Source organism: Haemorhous mexicanus, chromosome 7, assembly GCF_027477595.1.
Source record: "Haemorhous mexicanus isolate bHaeMex1 chromosome 7, bHaeMex1.pri, whole genome shotgun sequence".
Taxonomy (NCBI): domain Eukaryota; kingdom Metazoa; phylum Chordata; class Aves; order Passeriformes; family Fringillidae; genus Haemorhous; species Haemorhous mexicanus.
The window spans coordinates 33,996,222-34,012,161 of NC_082347.1; the positions used below are offsets into that span (position 1 = coordinate 33,996,222).

Here is a 15,940-nt window from a genome sequence, read left to right on the forward strand (position 1 = left end):
CGGTGCCTCCCGCAGCCTCGGCCGGACCGGGCAGCCCCGGGCCGGGCTCCGCGCCCCGCGGGGACCCCGAGCCCCCCTTCTCTTTGATTGCCCCCCGGCTGCGTGATGTTAACGCCACCACAACTTTTCACTTGTGAAGTCTGGGAGTCCTTGATTCTCCGTCCTGCCATGCTAATTAACTTCTTAGCAGTCACATTCCTTTTCCTCCTCTCTCTCTTTTTTTTTTTTTTTTTTTTTTTTTTTTTTTTTTTTTTTTTTTTACATCAAGGACCAGAAAACATTATGCCTTACTATAAGATAATTTGGAAATATCTGATCTTCAGCGAGTGATCTCACACATTTTCATCCTGCGTGTTATAACCATAATAAATGCAAGGACCGAGTGCTGCCCAGAAAAAAAGGCTTTTACTATATTCTAGTGTTTATTATCATTGGAGTTTCTTACCTCCAACGAGTGGCATGAAAATGTTAACGGTTTAAAAAAAGCACCCACCGCACCACCCTGCCGTCACATGTACCCAAATAATAAGGGCACACAAACATCCTTCAGGAGAACCCGGGCTGCGGGGGGATGATATGTTTATTAATGTCCAGAATGTAAAAGTTGGCGCTCCCGGAGCGCGGAGTCAGGGACACCCGTTCGAGTGTTTTTCCCCTCGCTCCCCCCGTCCCGCAGCTCTGAGCTACGGCGCACAATTTTTAAATTTCTTTTTCTTTTTTTTTTTTTTGGCCAACCTCTCCCCCCTTCTTTTGCGTGCCGGCCCCCCCAGCGGCTCCCCCGCCCCCGCTGCCCTCCCCTCGCGCTCCCGCTCCCATGCCAAAAAGGATCATTGTTAGTTTCCTACTTCCCCCACCCTCCTCCTCCCCCTCCCGCGCCCCAGACCTGTTTATTTATGCAGACGTCACCGGGGAGCCCCCGCCCTCTCCTGCATCTCATTAAGTGCCTGGTGTGTTTCTCGCTCCCTGTCAATAATCCCGGATCCCAGACTTCTCCGTTCCTCCGGATTTCGATCCCCCTTTTTCTATCTGTCAATCAGCGCCGCCTTTGAACTGAAAAGCTCTCAGTCCAACTTCAACTCACTCAAACCCGAGCGGCACAGGCTCCCCATATCCGCGGCGACTGCCCCCCCGTCACAGCTGACTTCTGGGCTTGGTTTGTTGCATTATTTTTTTTTTTTTTAACCCCCCTCCCCCCCGCTGCTCCCCCCTCCCCACGGTTTATATATTTTTTATTATTATTAATTTTTCCGCGAGTGCGTGCGCGGGTGTGCGTGTGCGCGCAGTGCACGCCGAGCAGCTCCCGGGAAGAAAGAAAGAGAAAATCCCGAAGAAGGAAAGGAAGAAGCCTAAAATCACTGGTGCAAAGGAGCAAAGAAGAGACATTTCCCTCCCCTCCTCCTCCCTCTTTTCCCCTCCCCAGGAGGAAAGAGAAGGGGAAAAAAGAGAAACTTTCACCTTGGACTCTTCTTTTTTTGGTGCAAACTTTCCCCCCCCCCCTCTTCTTTTTCCTTTTCCCCCCCATTCCCCTCCTTTTTTTTTTTTTCTTTTGTTTTTCCCCTTCCCCTTTTTGCAAAATTGCTGCTGGTGGGGTGAAGCAGGAGGAAAATGCCGCAGCTGAACGGCGGTGGAGGGGACGACCTGGGCGCCAACGATGAACTGATCTCTTTCAAAGACGAAGGGGAGCAGGAGGAGAAGATCTCCGAGAACTCCTCGGCGGAGAGGGATTTAGCTGATGTCAAGTCGTCTCTCGTCAATGAATCAGAAACGAATCAAAACAGCTCCTCAGACTCGGAGGTACGGGGGAAGCCCCCCGCGGGGCCGTTTCGGGGCGGCGGGCGGGCGGGCGGGGGCCGCGCTGTGCCCGGGGCCGCGCCGGGGCCGGGGGCGCCGCGCCGGGTCCCGCTCCCGCCGGCGCCCAACTTTCTCCGCGGCACCAACTTGTAACGATGCCTTCTGTTTTGTTCTGTTTGTTTCCCCTTCCACCTTCTCCCCGCACCTCTCCCTTCTTTTTCGCCTTTCATTCCTCCTCTTCTCCCTTTTCCCCCCCACCCCCCAAAAAACATCCTCCCCACCCCGACCACCCTCTTCCCCAACCGCCCCACGCCGACCCCCGTCTCGCTCCCAGGCGGAGCGGCGGCCCCCGCCTCGGTCGGAAACTTTCAGAGATAAATCCCGGGAAAGTTTAGAGGAAGGTGAGTACGCGGGCCCGGCCGGCACCGCCGCCCGCCCCGCACCGCCGCCCCTCCGCCGGGCGCCCGGCTCCTCTTTTGGGGACACTTGCTAAAAAAACTTTTCCTTCTCCCCTCTCCTCCCTTCTCTTCCCCCTGTTGCCCCCTTCCTTCCCCGCTCCCGCTCGTGTCTCCCCGCCATGTTAGCTGCGAAGAGGCAAGATGGAGGGTTGTTTAAGGGCCCACCATACCCGGGTTATCCCTTTATAATGATCCCCGACCTCAGCAGCCCGTATCTACCCAATGGATCGCTCTCTCCGACGGCGAGAACGGTAAGTGCCTTTTTTTTTTCCCCCCCCCTCTCTTTCCTCTTCCCCCCCCCGCTCCTTCCCCGGCTCCCGCCGCCGCCGCGCTCCCGGTGCCCCGCTCGCCCCGGCCCTGCCGCCGCCCCCTCCCCCGCGCCGCAAACTTTCCAAACTCCGCGGGCCGCGGCGGGAGGGGGATTGTTTACACTTCGCCATATTCCGGTTTTTTTCCTCCCTTTTTTTTTCTTATTTTGTCTTTTTCTTACTTGTTGTTAATTTTTTTTTTTTTTTACTTTCAGTTTTGTGGGCAGTTTTTTTTTTTTTTTTTGAGCCCTTGTAACCTCCGCTGCTGGGGGGGGGGTGGGGGATGGGGAAGTAAAAAAGCAAACAAATTCCAAACAACATCTATTTGAGCCTCAAAACAAAACTGGAAACAAATTAAAAAAAAAAAAAAAAAAACCAAGAAGTTTGGGTTGGGGGTTTTTCCCCCCCTCCTCCCTTTCCCTTCTCTCCCATCTCCTCTCTCCTTCCTTGGAGAGGGGGGTTATTTTCTCCCGGCCGAGCCTGCGATCCGCTCCTCCAAACTCCTCGTTTTCCATGGTGATCCGTCGCCTTCTGCCCTCCTCCGTGGCGGCTGGGCCGGCTCCCCCTCCCCTTTCCTCCCCCTTAACCCTCTCCTGCCCTCGTCCGCCCCGGCCTGCGGGAGCGGCTATTTCATTGTGCCCCTTTGGGCCGTGGGTGCCGCGAGTTGTGCCCGGGCTCAGCCCGGTCCGGCCGCTCCGATCCGCGCCCCGCGGCGTGCGGGGGCCGAGCGCCGCTGCCCTGCCCGGCGGGGCCGGGGCCGTGCCCGGGGAGCGGCTCCGTCCCGGTGCGGAGCGGGGGGAGCCGCGCTCAGGGCACAGGGCTGAGTCCGGAAACAACTCGCCTCGCTTGGCTCTGGCAACAACAGCAGCGCAAAAAATAATCAGACAAGTCGAGCAAAATTCCTCTTGGAAGTATGCTGGCCGGAAAACAATTTGCTGAAAGCGTCCGGTTTTTTGTTGTTGGTTTTTTTGCCTTTTTTTTTTTTTTTCAACCCCCAACTCGGGGTTCACTGGCGAGGGGTGCAGGTCTGCGTGTGCCTGCAGCTGGAGCGAGGTTTAGCCCAGCTCCTAGGAAACTTTGGGGTCTGCTGGTGGGTTTGTAGTCCCAGCTGTTTTCCCTGCTTGTAGTGTCACCCACGGTGTGCTCTACTCTGACATCAGATTTCTTAAGTGTCACCTTTCCTTTCCTTTTTTAAAAGAGTTTAAAAATTTTCATTTTGAATGCTTAAATCCGCTGGGACTTCCAAACACCACTCATTCCTACCGATGGCTTTAGCGCTGCCGTTTTGTTTCTTCTGGGTGTTTCTGAGTCTGAAGCGTTCCCACCATCACCATGTGTGTTTATACACTTTTTTTTCTCCTTGTGGTAACACGAGATAGCGATTTACAATAATAGATCTACTGTTGGGTAGATGTTGAAGCCGTACTAATGAGTGAGGGCTTGGACAACTTCAGTATATCAGATCTACAAGTGTTTTAAAGCATTAAAATATTAAACATCGGGTCAGTCTTGTTTTCACTTAGTAAAACGTCAGTAGACATAGATTAGTAAATGTAGACTGACAGGGAGGTTGTGAGGAAGGTTTTCTGACTTTGCATATGTTTAGGGCTGTGGCAGAGTTTTATTTTGGAAGCTTGTGAGGCTCTTTTTGTGAGGAGGTGATTTCTGGGACAGTAGCAGAGGGGTGACTGCAGTTTGCAATTGTAATGATGGGGAGGGGAATTCAAGGGCTGAATGCATTATATTTTTTCTTTTGAATATGGTCGCCCACATGTATATGGATGATGGTGATAAATTCCAAATTCCATAAGTACCAGAATCCAGATGGCAAAACAATCTTTGTTCCAAATCACTTTGTTACAAATTGTGAAGCTTTGTATTCCATTTTTTTTTCTCCCCTCGTTTTTTACCTTCAATGCATTCCACTGTTCCAAGTGCAGACTAATCGGAAGCACACCTCTGCTGGCTTTTTCGTAAATCATTTTTCTTACAACAGCTCCAGCTCTTTTTTCCTCATTACCTTTATTACAGATCCCTTTTCCCTTAGCATGTGGGGTAGGATTCTTCAGCAGTTAGCTCTCCTGGAGCATTCCTCCCCTTGCTCCCCCACCGCTAAAAAAGGCCTCCATAGGAATGTTGGGTTCGTGTGAATTAAAGGTGCTGTACAAGAGCTTACAGGTTGGTTTATTGTTGGTATAGCAGGTGGCCTGCTTGTGTTATCAGATGAATTCTGAAAGGATATTTCCACACTCAATAGGCAATTTTCTTATTTCCACATCTAGGCTCCAGCAACCTTCTCCTATCTTCTTAACCTTATTCTTTCACATTCCGTATGCTTGTTTGTTTGCCTGCCACTTAATTATAGCCAGGAAAAATTAAAGTTGTTTATTTAGGCCTGAGAGCAGAATATTATAAAGATTCAGCGGGATAGCTGTTGTCTGTCACACACTATTTTTAGGTGGATTCTAGTTCTCTGCTGTACCAGCTTTCAATTCCAGATGAACTAGATCTTTCTCTTTCCTGTTTGATTTTATTTTATTTTTAAATACACGTTGGAAAGGTATAGATGGTTCTGCATAATTACGAATTTTATTTTTATTTATGTAGTTTTTCCTGGAGCCATATTTGTTGAGTGTCAGAGCATGCAAGGTAAAGAGGTGATGCAGATATGTAGCGAAATTGTTTTTCTTTTCCTTTTGCTGTTGTACAGTCTTAAAAGTCTGTGGGTGTGGTTTTTTTGTTGTGGTTTTTTTTTCCCCTGGAATTTTTTTTGTTGCTTTATTTGGGAGTGGAGTGGGATTATTGTGTTTTTTAAATGTACCTGTAATTGTCTGTTCAAGAGCAAACTTGTGGGCAGCAATTTCTCCTTCACTGCTTCAGGAATGTGGAGAATTATGAAGCATCATAAAATCTGCTTATGGGGAATAATCTTTTCTCAAAGATAATGCTTTAAATACTGCAAACTCTTTTTCAAGTTTGATAGGAATAATTTTATTTTTAAAAATCAAAGATTTTTTGCATGCTAATCTTGCTATTGATGGAATACTGTGGTGGATTTATGAGAATAGATGTTATTAAGTAGAGGTCTAGTCAAATTGTAATGAAGTGATGCATCTGAGAGCACCAGTTCCATCCCTGCACTTGTGGTGGGATTGGGGTGGCTGGGTGTTATGGATAATAAAGGAGACTGTTTTCCTTTCAGAGCTGGAAAATGTAGAAGTGGTGTGCTTGATTTTTAGCTTAAATTTGGAGCTTGGTTAATGCTTTTGGTAAGCAAATAGATGTAGTGTAATGTGAGAAAACCGTGCTGGCAGATGCTCTTATTTTTACTAGTGCTGTTGCATCTTCCTTTCCCCTAAGTTGTTGCTGGCTGAGTGAGGCTGTAGGGATAAGCTTGTGTTTGGCTCCGAAGTTTGGGAGTCGGGAATAGCTGTGGTGGAGAGCAGCCTCATCGCCTTGATTTTTATGCTTAGGAGGAAACATTTTTTATTAATTGCCTTGAAAAATGGATGTTTTTCTTTATCTACTGAATCAAACAATGTAATCCTTCGTAATACAAAAGCTTTAGACCCTGGGGTGTGAAGGGTTAATGGTGGTCCTTTTTTTTTTTTCCCCTCCCTCCAATTGTTTTGACAACACTTTTCAAAGTGTGACATTCCAAGCCCTTGCAATACAATGTAATATTACTGTAATTACACAGGTCATTACATTTTAAATAGAGAACAATAAAATGCTTATCGCCCTGAAAAAGAACAGGTGTTCTTGCCCTTCTTTGGTGTTTATGCTAATTGTTTTTCATCTCCTTCAGAAATATTTATGGCTGGAGTGTTAAGGTTTCAGTCTCGATGTGACAATATTAATTCTTTACTAATCTTTATGGTTGAGGTTTAATGTCTGCAGTATGGATTATAGTATTAATGTCCACCAACTAGTTTAATAATGTAGATACAACTTAATATGTCAGCACATTGGTACTTTATGATACAGAGCTATTGAGTGGAGAGTGAATTATTTGCTTTGTTTAAAAAAAATAAATGGACATGCTTTTAATAAAGTTTCTGGACTTGTGTAAAAACAAGCTGTTAAATAAGAACTGATGATCCTGTGGTGTAAATCAGATGGAGCCTCCATAAAAGAAACTTTCCTCGTGCTTAATTAGGTAGATTGCTGAATCACTCTGCTATAGCATTAGCATAGCTGGTATACAGTGGCAAACAGACTGTGTTTGTTAACTTACTTGCAGTAAAGAAGCTGATTTATTTTTAATGCTATGCTTTTTTCTTTTTCTTCTTTCTTCTTTTCCTTTTTTTTTTTTCCTTGATAAAATTTTATTCTGGAGTAAATGCTGCATTGCTTACTCCATCAGTTTCTCTTCAGGGGGCTATGAAAATTAGTTAGAGAAAAGTTTCATGTTTCTGGGACCTTGCAAAACAATATAATGCAGTACTGTTACTTGAGTGTACAGGATAATTGCAGGACTGCACTTCATTAAAAATAATATTTGCTTTGGAAATCGAACAATTTTAATAGGTGCACCAGTGGCTGATCTGTAGTGAAAAAAAAAATACAGTAGATGCCTTTCCAGGTTTTTTGAATGCATTCATACAACGACTGAGGATGTTGAAGAGGGTGGTGTGGTTTATTTTTTCCCTTCTTCCCCTTCATTTTTTGTTCAAGCAAGTATGTGCTGATTTGTCAGCTGAAGGTGCAGGGGGGAAGGAATATGTTGCAGCTTTCACTGGTGCTTGTAAACCAGAATGTAGGTAAAAATGTTTTAAATTTGTCAAGACTTTCATGAGTGGGCCCCAAAATCAGATAAAAAATGTGGTGTAGAGAAAAAGGACAGCTGCAGATTTTTTGTGTGGACGTGTGTTTCTGTACCATGACTAAAAACTCTAAGGACCTTTTCCCAGCTGTCTGGGAGTTATGTGGAAGTTGGATTATTGGCAGTTAAGCATGAGACAACCTGGATTTAGCAAATGCTCTCCTACACAGGAAGCAGATGACATTATCCTGGGGGAAGGGAGGAGATCCTTCTCCAGGCACAGCCTGGGGGGAGACGCCTGCTCCCCCCAGCCTCAGAGCAGCCAAAAGTGAGGGCTGGCCATAGGCACGTAGAAATATAACAGCGGTCGGGTTGTCAGCTTGGGGTTTTTTCAGGGCTTTTTGGTGAAATCAGGCGCTTTCCTTGCACATTGGGGCTGTTGTGAGAAGTTTTGCTTTGGAGGGAGTTGTGAGGTTTGGGGGGGATGTTTAAAGCTGTGTTCCCCGGGTGTCTCCTTAGTCCCATGTCCTGGCAAATATGTAAGTAAGCCTTAAAACTTTGACTTTTAATTGGGCACATTTGTGAAGGAAATGGTTAATTTTACAACCAAAGGCAAACTTGCACCTCGACAGGTCTGCTGAAAGAAATGTGCCACAGTCGTTTGCTGGCAAGCACGGCAGGGTCATAAATCCACGGGGTTTATTTACAGCCTATAACACTTATGAATGTTAAGATATTTGACGCCACGCTGGCCTTATAATATCCAAGGTCCACAGACACTGGCAGTGGGTCAAATTTCTTTCACTAATTATAAGCAATGAGAGATGAAGTGTGGTGCTGGGGGTGTGTGGGGGAGATATGGAAATCCTTTCTCTCCCCACCTAAAAGCAAAGAATATTTCTGCTGCTCCTCCCAACTGCTGGTTTATGTTTGTGCTTTTTTTTGTTACGTAGGCTCCGAAGTTTATAATTAACGCTTGTGGTGCTGTAGAGGCTGGGCAGTGGGTGATGCAGCCAGGCTGAAGGAGGGAAGAAGTTTAGCACAGCTCACGTCCTTTACAGAGGTCTCAGCAGTATTGTGCAGCATTTCCTAGATACCGGCACAAGCAAACATTTAAAGACAGATGACACCTGGAAATGTCCTTTAATTTTTTCACATACCGCTGAGCTGGGGACGAAAGAAAAAACTGCCTCGGGTTTTATGCAGAAGGAGGATGCCTGGAAATACAGATATTAGACTGGTTTGTGTGTACAAAACAGGGCCTCTTAGAAAGCAGCAAAAGCCCATGTTAAGGGAAAACATGCCCTGAATGAATGAAGATGTTGAGGTAGAGGCAGTTTTTAGGGGAGAAGCCCTGTGTCCTGCTGGAAGGGACAATGTGGGATGGACGCGTAGGTCAGCGTGGAGGGGAGCAGGGGGACGTGCACTGGGTGGTGTTTTGGGAGGGGTTAACTGGGGGGAGGCACTGTGAAAGCAGGGGGGCCACTGGAGAGTAATTGGAAGACAAAGGAGGGATGTTGGAGCGGGAGGAGAAATTGTAGAAACTTGGAGGGGTGGGGGGAAACGCCAGTATTTGAATGGATGGTTGGAGGGGAAGCTTGGGATCTGGGGATTGACTCTTAAGTGTCAGGAGAGTCTGGGGCCCGAGAAGAAACAGTGCTTGGCTCAGCGGAGCTCCTTGTTCTCGGCTCGCTCCCCGTTACACACGCTTTGCTAGAGTGGACAGTCAGATTTGAAATGCTGCTGTCTTGTCTGTGCTGGGGGTATGTGTGTTTTAACAAGATAATGTGATCACTCACATATGCCTAGGTGTTACTTTGAGCTTTAATTTCTCCGGTTGATTTCAGGTTCCCCCTAGGTTACTGTTGTGCTTGGAGACTAATTTAAGAAAAAGGCAGGGTTATGTGTGTGGTGGAAAGCTGCAGTCCTTTAGCCATATGTTTTTCTTCTAGAGCCATGTAAAGCTTGACTTAAAAAAAAAAAAAAAAGAGAGGGGGCTGTCAATTCAGCTCTTCCACAAATAGCTGTACAGTTTTGTTGAAGGTTTTATGCATTTCCCTAATCAATGGAGCGCTGTGACTTATTAGCCCCCAGGGACAGATCCGAATCCCCCAGCACTGCGCTGCAAAGCTGGTGTGGTATTGTACCTTTTTAACAGGTTATCAACAAGGATGTTCCTCTCATTCCCAAGATGCTTCCCACCCCCTCCACCATCTCCCCCCTGTGATTCTTTCCGGCAAAAATCTGTTCAGTCTCACGCCTTTGTTTTAGGTTGGCTAAACCCTCGACCCTTATTCTTTGTGGGGTCATGCTCAGGCAACTGGGCAGTGCTGAATGAGTTAAGTCTCTGGCTGAAGTTTGGCTTCATGCAACTAAATTTGAGGCCTGGTAGGCATTAGCAGGGCACAGCACATTTACAGAGCTTAATTAGTACGCGCTGTAATTGTTCATGGTCTGCCAGAAGGAGTAATGTTCAGGAAAAGTGGAGTCGTTCTTCTGCAGTCTTTAGTTTTAAAACGATAAATCACTTGCATATTTGTGCAGTGATTCAAATGGAGCTGAGACCTCTCCATCTCAACATGTGGTAAATTGTAAAGTCAATGAATTGCAGATGTAGGGTACAGCAGATTCTCTAAGAAAAGGCAGAATGAATGGGAACGGGTGATGCTATAAATATGTACTGAGAAGATAACTGGGTTTCTGCTTGCTGTGCCAAATACGATAAACTAAAGATATTAGCAATTTTGCTCTAAATGTATTTATTTTAAATATCCTTAAACTAAGTGTAGGGGGTACCATGTTACTTCACTTAGTGAGGTTTTTACTAATGTTCCAGAACAATGGGATTCATATGGAAATGCGCGTGATAGCCATATTCCTATAAATTAATTCATCGTGGGTAATACTGTAGCTCTTACTGGAGGAGTTTATAGTGCTGGGACACTTTAAAGTGTGGCTGCAGCAACTTACAAGAAATGTTGTGGTAGAGGATGCCTCTATATCCTAGTTGAGGGAGGTACTGGGATTGTTATGTATCTGCCTGTGATTCCTTCCACCTTCAGAGAGACTTTTTGGGTGCACTAATCCAACAGCCTGGAGCCTATTTTAAAAAAGCAAAACACAAACAAAACTGTGCGCTACAGATTGACATCGTAAATGCTTTGTATTGTTTCTTTTGCTATTTTTTTTCTCAACGCAGAGAATGTGTGTCACTCTTACTGCTGTGAAATCTTGTCTTCCTTGGGCTTGGTCCAAGATCCATTGAAGTCAGTGGAAAAAAGGCTTCTATTAATAACGAAGGGCTTTGCATCAGGCCCCGTGTGTCTTGAACCAATGGCCAAGTTCTTCAGAAGTGGATGGAGGCATTGAGAATGCCAAAGTCACCTAAATATGATATTGATGTATAGCTCCTTCATCGTAAGCTTTTGCTCCTGGAGGAGGAGGGGTGGGGAAAGTCAAGTTACATTTCCAATGGTGCATTCTTGAATGAGCTCCTGCTTCTGCAGTATTTCCCACAGAAGTGTGGAGCATCCTGGCAGGATCAGGATTTGGTCCGAGGCTGTGTTGCATGTCAGTTCTGCTTTTCTAATATGAGTAGGTGGATTTGTATGGAAGTTGTAAAAGTTAATGATTGTTCTCTGACTCATATGCTGCTGGCTTCAGCAAAGAAGAAATGATGACAGGAAAATGACAGAAATTATAGAAGCCAAGTAGGCTTTGAGTGGAGAATGGATTTATGTTGTTTGAAATGCCTTTGCTGCCTGGTGGAGGAAGTGCAAGAAGGGAGAAGATGGGAGGGCAGTTTCTTTTTGGGGTCAGAGGTTTGGGGTACAAAACTCTTGCAGGCATTCAGCTAGGGAGTGAGGCTGAATTCAGGAGGAACTCTTGTTGGACTTAACAATTTTGTTCTTCCTGCTCACACAATTAGTCCTGCATAACTGTTCTCCCCTCTTGGCAGAACAGGTTTTAGTGCCCTAGGCTCCATGGGAAGTGCAATTGCATGCCTATGGCTACCAAGTATGAATATATAAATGTACTCAACTTGTGTGTATCTCACAGCTTTGTAGGTCTTTCCAAACTATCTGTGGCATGAAAGATGCTGTACACAACAAAATCATTCTCTCCTGCTTAATACTGGTGGTGATGCAGCAGAGACACAAAAAAAACCCAAACAAAACAAAAAACCCAAAAAAGCCACCCCAGTCCAAAAGGAGAATATGGGAAGTAATAAAGTAATAGAAATTGCCAATCTGGAAATACTGCAAAAGGACATTCTGGGGAATATGAGAGATTCTTGGATGATGATACAATAGAAACAAATTGTCCTATTTTAAGAAAGGGAAAAATAGAGCAAGAAAAGGTGGAGGTGTACCTCTTGGAGCACATCTGAACTCCCACTGGAGTCAGTGACTCCTTAAATAATGGTCTGGAAAAGTCTGAGACTATAGGCTTTTCTGTTCTGGAGAAAAGCTGCTACATTGATTTATGTTTTTAACTGATAGTAATATTTAATAAAGGTTCTCTTGGAACTGCTTTAAACCCTAGCCTGAATAATTTTAACTTGGTTAAATGAGAGAACTGGTTTGGGAGCATAGACAATAAGAGGTTTGCATTGGTTTAATTAGATTTAAGAGATTTATAAAAGCAGGACCACTACTCTGACATATGCAAGGCCTGGAAGTCGGCATATAGATGATGCATTGATCTACAGCTGGGCTGAACAGACAGCTATTGAAACTGCTCCATTATACATGTTTGCCAATACTAAAGAATCCAAGGGAAGGTATGACCTTGAATGAACACATCAGAAGAATAAGATGGCAGTCAGTGTTTCTATCTTTGTTTTCTGTGGGACATTTACAGGAAGATTTTCTCCCTTTCAGTGGAATTACAGATTATAGTTGTCTGTTGGGAAGTCAAGCTCTTTGAGATTTTTATTATTATTAACCAAATATCTCCGTTTACTTCAATCCCTGTTACATTCTCCCATGGGATTTTTATTAATTCTTAAACTGCATCATAAAAATGTAGTTTAAATCATGTCTGTGTCAATTGAAATTAAAGAAGGTACTTACAGGAGCTAGTCACATGCATTGGTCACAAACCACTGTGTAAAGCATATCCACAGAGCTTATTTTATCTGGATAGCAGCTAAATATCTTTACAATCCCCAGGGTTATTAAAGGACAAGTGCTTGGTACATGTAGTTAGTTTATTTTCCATTGTATTCTGTTGCTCGACTACAGTACTTGAAAGTACTTTGTTTTTTATTTCATAAAAATGAAATTAAATTTAATAAATATGGAATGGAAAAGCGAAAACTAGAACCTGGGTGTCACTGGGTGGTTGTAAATGGGAAGTAGTGAGTTGCTGTGCTGCTGATGTGCCCAAATGTGGACATTGGACTGGCTACACAGGTACATCTGTGTATATGCATGTGATGTATATTATCCTTGAACACATACTTGGTTATCAGGTGTCTATTCAATTTTAATTGACAATATGAGATTCCTGTGGTTGCTCTGTGCACAGATTGCCTTGGGGCTCTACAGGGTTTGTGGGAAGAAAAGCCTTGACAAGTTTCCATTAAGCCCTGAATCAGGCAGTTGGAAAAGAGGAGAATGAAAGGAGCTGAAAAGAGGGACAACTTGTTAGTGTTGCATTCTGCGTTTGCAACGAGAAACCTCTTTTAGACAAGAGTGGTTCTCAGGCCAAGAATTTCAAACTCGCGGAGAAACCTGTCCAGAGCACAAAAGTTGTTTGAACGGGGTGCAGAATTGTCACAGTAATTAGAGCAATCTCCGTTTACTGAGTGGCAGCCTTTATAAAGGACAGGGGATAAAGGGTTCAAATTCATCTTTCTCTCTCCGATTCACTTCTGATGAACTGCCTCTGTGTATGTATGTGTATATGAAGGAGTGTGTGTGTGTGGCCACATTTTCAGCTACTCATCATTTGATTGTCCGTGTTTAAAAAGAAGAAGGACTTGGGTTTCTTCTTCATGCCTTCAATGGCATTTTTAGGCATTTTGCTTTTGTTTTTATTTTAATTTTTTTCATTTGTTTGGTTGGGTTTTTTGGTGCTGTCATTTGATTTACCACAACAAGAGGATGCTTGGGAAAATGCACTTGTGCTGTGGTGGAAGGGGAGCCCCAAATATTATTTCTCTGTTGATTTCTGCTCTTACTCAGTCCTGCATGTTTGGCTCTTAGAGCAGTTCCATTATTTTTAAAAGGATTACTTGTGGAAGCAAGAAAAGTGAATGGATAAGGCTTGGGCCCTTAAAGTTTATCCTCTTGCCGCTGCAAGGTCTGTCCAGAACTACTGAATCAGCTGGAGTTTTGCCATTGCTCTTATTAGGAGAAGGATCAGGCCCGTGGATTACATGAGACTGAGTCTTGTGAGCAAGCCAAATAAAACTGTGAAAATCAGGATTGTTTTTGTGCACGATGCAGGAGTGTCTGGAGGACTCGGTCTGGGCTCCTCTTGGTCAGACACTGCACAGAGAAAAATGGGAGTGAATGAGTGAGTGAGCAGTGTGGGTGTTCTTGCCCAAGGAAGAAAATGTGACTCCTGAATTTCCTGTATGCCTTTACTTCTAAAGAAAGGAAAATATCAAGATCCTTGAGTTTCTTAAGTAATCATCCTGGGTGTAATGTTGGTAATTTCAATTCCATTTAAATAGGCTCCTTAGGTTCTGTGATTGGCTTTTATTTGTTCTCCCCAAAATAATGTAGGATCTCCACTTTAAGGTTTGGAGCTGGCAGCCTTGGCTAATTTACTTAATCATTTAGTCAGTGTTCTGTTTCTCCCCTTCATTCACCTCTACATCTGAGTGCAGACGGAGGGAGAGAGGGGCCAGTTATGCTGATGTCTTCACCCTGTCTTGTGTTTCTCTGTATCAGAGAAAGCCTCTGCCATGGTCAGATGTTTTGTTGGCACCCTGTGAGTGCTGTATGTCTCCTCCCCTCTTCTCTTCTGGAGACCTGGGATCAGCCAGCAACTGCAGTGAGTTCCTAAGGTATGGACCAGAGGGTAAAGGAAGGTCTTGTTGCTGATTGTGGATACATTGTTAAATAGTCATGGCTGTGAAAATTGTATCTCAGAGATCATATGTTCTTGTGTAGTTTGATTTTTTTTTTCCCTTCATCCCTCTTCAATTACTTTCTACTTAATGATGATTATGAGGAATTTGGCTAGATGTCCTTAATGTTTTAGCAAAAAACAGACTTCTTTTTTCACATGGTTGTGCCCTAACGTGAAAAACTATGGAAAAATTACTTGTCTTGGAGCTTGCATTTCAAAAATGCCTATTAATGTTCAGCAGTGTGTGCTCCTCTAGTTCATTTGCCTTGTCTGTGGGCATGGTGTGTGAATATGGCAGGGCTTTCTGATCGTGGGGAAGTTGTCTCGGAGTTGCAAAGAGGAGTTGAGAGATGTCAGTTTCCCTGGAAGCAATGCTGAATTGCTTGTGCAGTGTTGGAGCATAGAGTGGGGTTTGTGTGTTGGACAATGCTGTAGTCAGGTTGAACAGTGTCTCCATTTTTAGATGATGCTCTTTTGTCTCAGCCATTGATGGTTTGCAGACCAATTGTGATGTCTACCATCCTGAAAGAGTACCAGTGTGGTACTAATTGTACCAGGACCAATTGTTGTTGAGAATGTACTTGTTGCAAATGATGGACCTCTCTTGAGCGTGGCTTTCTCAGTCTTAGCTCTTGTCCATTATTTTCTCAGCTGGTAATTAATTTCTTGGTTTGGTAATTTGTCATGGGCATATCATATGCCATTTGTAATGGGTATATCTTCAGTGCTAAGTTCTCTGTAGTAATTCTGCATCACTGAAGGGTAATTGCTGGCCTTATAAAGTCACCAGTCTTGTTTCTTTGCCAGCTGGATAACATTTCCCTTTAGATTGTTGTGACCAAGTTATCCATCACAACAAATCCTAACCATACCTGCAGTCCCTGTCTCGGTTATGGATGGGTGCATGGGGAAAGAGGGCTGGAGGAAGCTGATTTGAAGTGGTGGTTGCAAGCCAGAGCTCATGACAGCAACAGAAAGCTTTTATTTGATTTTACAGCTGTGTAAAATCCAGCTCAGCCTGGAAGAGCAGCTGTCAAGTTTAGTTGAGGTGGTAACACAAAGCAGCTGATGTCCTCCTCTTGTTTTGTGTCATTTTCTTCAGTCCTTCTTTTCTGCCTGACCCTGTTTTGCTTCTCTGCCTGCTGTTGGTGTTGTTTCTGCCTGGAGAAGCAGTTTGGAGGTGCTTCTCTTCCTGGGAGCTGGTGGTGCAAAGCCCTGGTCCTGCACATGCTCTGGGCTTTCCTCCATACCAGCCCTCTGAGGAATTGTCTTCAGCCCAGCTGGGTCTGCGCTTTTGGGCTTGTAGGATCGTGGCCTAAATAGTGATCCCATGAGGAAGCTTATAAAGTTTATTTTGGAAGCAAAATACTTGGTAAAGTAGGAAGGAGGCTAAAGAGAATACTGAAAAAATGGTGCAAATGAGGAGCAACTTCTTCATTTATACTCTGCTATTGCTCTGGTTTGTGGATGTAAGTAGAAAATGGGCAGTATTTGGAAATCTCCTGAGTTTCCTGCCAGCATCTGCACATGCC

The 15,940-nt window shown here is 44.6% G+C and overlaps 1 protein-coding gene across 12 annotated transcripts in view; it reads left to right on the forward strand.

The window, feature by feature from the left end:
- The first annotated feature begins 939 nt into the window (after positions 1–939).
- TCF7L2 (transcription factor 7 like 2) overlaps positions 940–15,940 on the forward strand; it is a 173,555-nt gene continuing 158,554 nt past the window's right edge. For 3 of the 12 annotated variants that reach the window (XM_059851977.1, XM_059851976.1, XM_059851975.1), the window contains exons 1-3: positions 941–1,794; positions 2,126–2,192; positions 2,376–2,500. In XM_059851977.1, the coding sequence (XP_059707960.1) occupies positions 1,606–1,794; positions 2,126–2,192; positions 2,376–2,500 (381 nt within the window). In that variant the 5' untranslated portion in view covers positions 941–1,605. Of the gene's footprint in view, positions 1,795–2,125; positions 2,193–2,375; positions 2,501–15,940 lie in introns of all 12 variants that reach the window. The other 9 variants (XM_059851974.1, XM_059851979.1, XM_059851978.1 and 6 more) reach the window with 5 other exon arrangements.